Source organism: Oryzias melastigma, linkage group LG6 (assembly GCF_002922805.2).
Source record: "Oryzias melastigma strain HK-1 linkage group LG6, ASM292280v2, whole genome shotgun sequence".
NCBI lineage: Eukaryota > Metazoa > Chordata > Actinopteri > Beloniformes > Adrianichthyidae > Oryzias > Oryzias melastigma.
Window position 1 is genome coordinate 11,446,554 of NC_050517.1, and position 1,637 is coordinate 11,448,190.

The 1,637-nt window shown below is 45.6% G+C and overlaps 2 protein-coding genes across 14 annotated transcripts in view; both read right to left on the reverse strand.

The window, feature by feature from the left end:
• Positions 1-1,637, reverse strand: part of mon2 (MON2 homolog, regulator of endosome-to-Golgi trafficking) — a 448,157-nt gene that overhangs the window by 183,262 nt on the left and 263,258 nt on the right. The gene's annotated exons all lie outside the window — the stretch shown is intronic.
• The window catches only part of tnikb (TRAF2 and NCK interacting kinase b), a 68,438-nt gene that overhangs the window by 18,613 nt on the left and 48,188 nt on the right, over positions 1-1,637 (reverse strand). For 7 of the 10 annotated variants that reach the window (XM_024282095.2, XM_024282094.2, XM_024282097.2 and 4 more), the window contains 2 exons: positions 663-754; positions 472-495 (listed from right to left, as the gene is read on the reverse strand). In XM_024282095.2, coding sequence (XP_024137863.1) covers positions 472-495; positions 663-754 — 116 coding nt within the window. The remainder of the gene's footprint in view (positions 1-471; positions 496-662; positions 755-1,637) is intronic. The other 3 variants (XM_024282096.2, XM_024282104.2, XM_024282102.2) reach the window with 1 other exon arrangement.

Genomic DNA, 1,637 nt, shown 5'->3' on the forward strand with positions numbered 1-1,637 from the left:
AGTTTGAGGAAGAACTGTTATTTTTCCTGTGTGTCAGAGAGAAATGATAATGAAATCTAAAGAAATTTTCTTAAAAGGAAGAAATCAGTTTTTGCAAAAACAAAAATGTTTTAAAAAATGTCCTAACAATAAAAGTTCATTTAGGAAAAGTGTAAAAGTATCCAGAAGTGAAGCTTTGTTTATGTTTGAAGCCTGATGAAGTAAAGACGTGTCTTGTAAATGTGACCCAGAGCTTCCCTTCATCTCATCTAGTTAAAACATTCACAAAAATCATAGTTTCCTGGAAGTTTTGAGACACCTAAAGCTCGCTGGTGTCACTTAGTTGATTCAGATTCATCCCAACAGAATGAAAACCAGGGGGACAGTTGTCAAAGTTTTACAGGCATTTGTGTGAAACCAGCAAAGTTTGAAGAAACTGTGTGTGAAAAGAGAAAAAGAGGAGTAGGGGTGAAGGAGGAGAATGCCACTGACCTCGTCTACAGCTCTCTTATAGCTCTGAAGGACGATGAAGGAAGGATGAGGACAGGATGAGAGGAGAGACAGGCAGAGAACGAACAGCCATGGTTATTCCAGACAGACAGTTATTTAACGTGTGCTCTAGAGGATGAGAGGGACTGACGCACACAGACGGATGATGTGTGTGTGTGTGTGTGCGCGCTCACTGCAGGCCTGCTGGGCCGCGTCATCTCTCTGCTGTCGTCTTTGGCGTCGTGGGAAGAAAAATCCAAACCTTCAGATTTAGACGCTGCGTTACCTGGACAGCACACAGACAGAGAGGCAGCGGTGAGAGGAAACTCGACTCTGAGAACACGCTGAAACCAAGAAAACAACCAGGAGAGAGTGTTGGTGAAGCAGAGTGAGAGCTGGAAGGTCAACTCAGAGTTTAGTAGCAGGAGAGAAGAGACACTTCTCCTTCAGGCTGTTGGAGGGAAGAGCTGTAGTCAGAAGACGGGTCAGCAACCAGAACTTTTTCACCCTGCATGGCGTTTGGGTCTGAGGGAACCGGTTTACTTCTCAATCAATGACACTTTTTTCTGTACTCAGATTCATCGTCACGGCTCATGTTCAGGGAAGAGATATTGGTGTGTGCGTTTGTGTGTGTGCATCGGTGGGGGTGCATTTGTGTGTGTGAATTTGTGTGTGTGAATTTGTGTGTGTGCATTTGTGTGTGTAGGGGTGGGTTTGTGTGTTTGTGCATTTTTTATAGTATATTTGTTTTGTGCATTTGTGAGAGTGCATTTGTGTGTACGCATCTGTGTGTGTAGGGGTGGGTGTGTGTGTTTGTGCAGGGGTGTGTGCATTTGTGTATATTTGCATTTGTGTGAGTTTGCATTTGTGTACATGTGCATTTGTGTTGCCTGCTTGTGCGTTCGTCTGCATGCGTGCACGTGTGTGGCACACATTTTTGTGCACGTGTATGTGTGTTGTTACTTTCCTTGTGTCGGTGTGCATTAGTGAATGTGCGTGTGTGTGCATGCATGTGTGCGTGAGGGCTCCAGCACTTCCTGCTCTCACATCCCGGCGTTGTGAGCCAGAGTGTGATCACCATCAGTGCAGTGACTGCAGGTGTGGGAGGATCAGTGACAGAAATCCTGGGAGTCCAGAACAAACAGAGGGATGAAGCTGGAGGCCGCTGC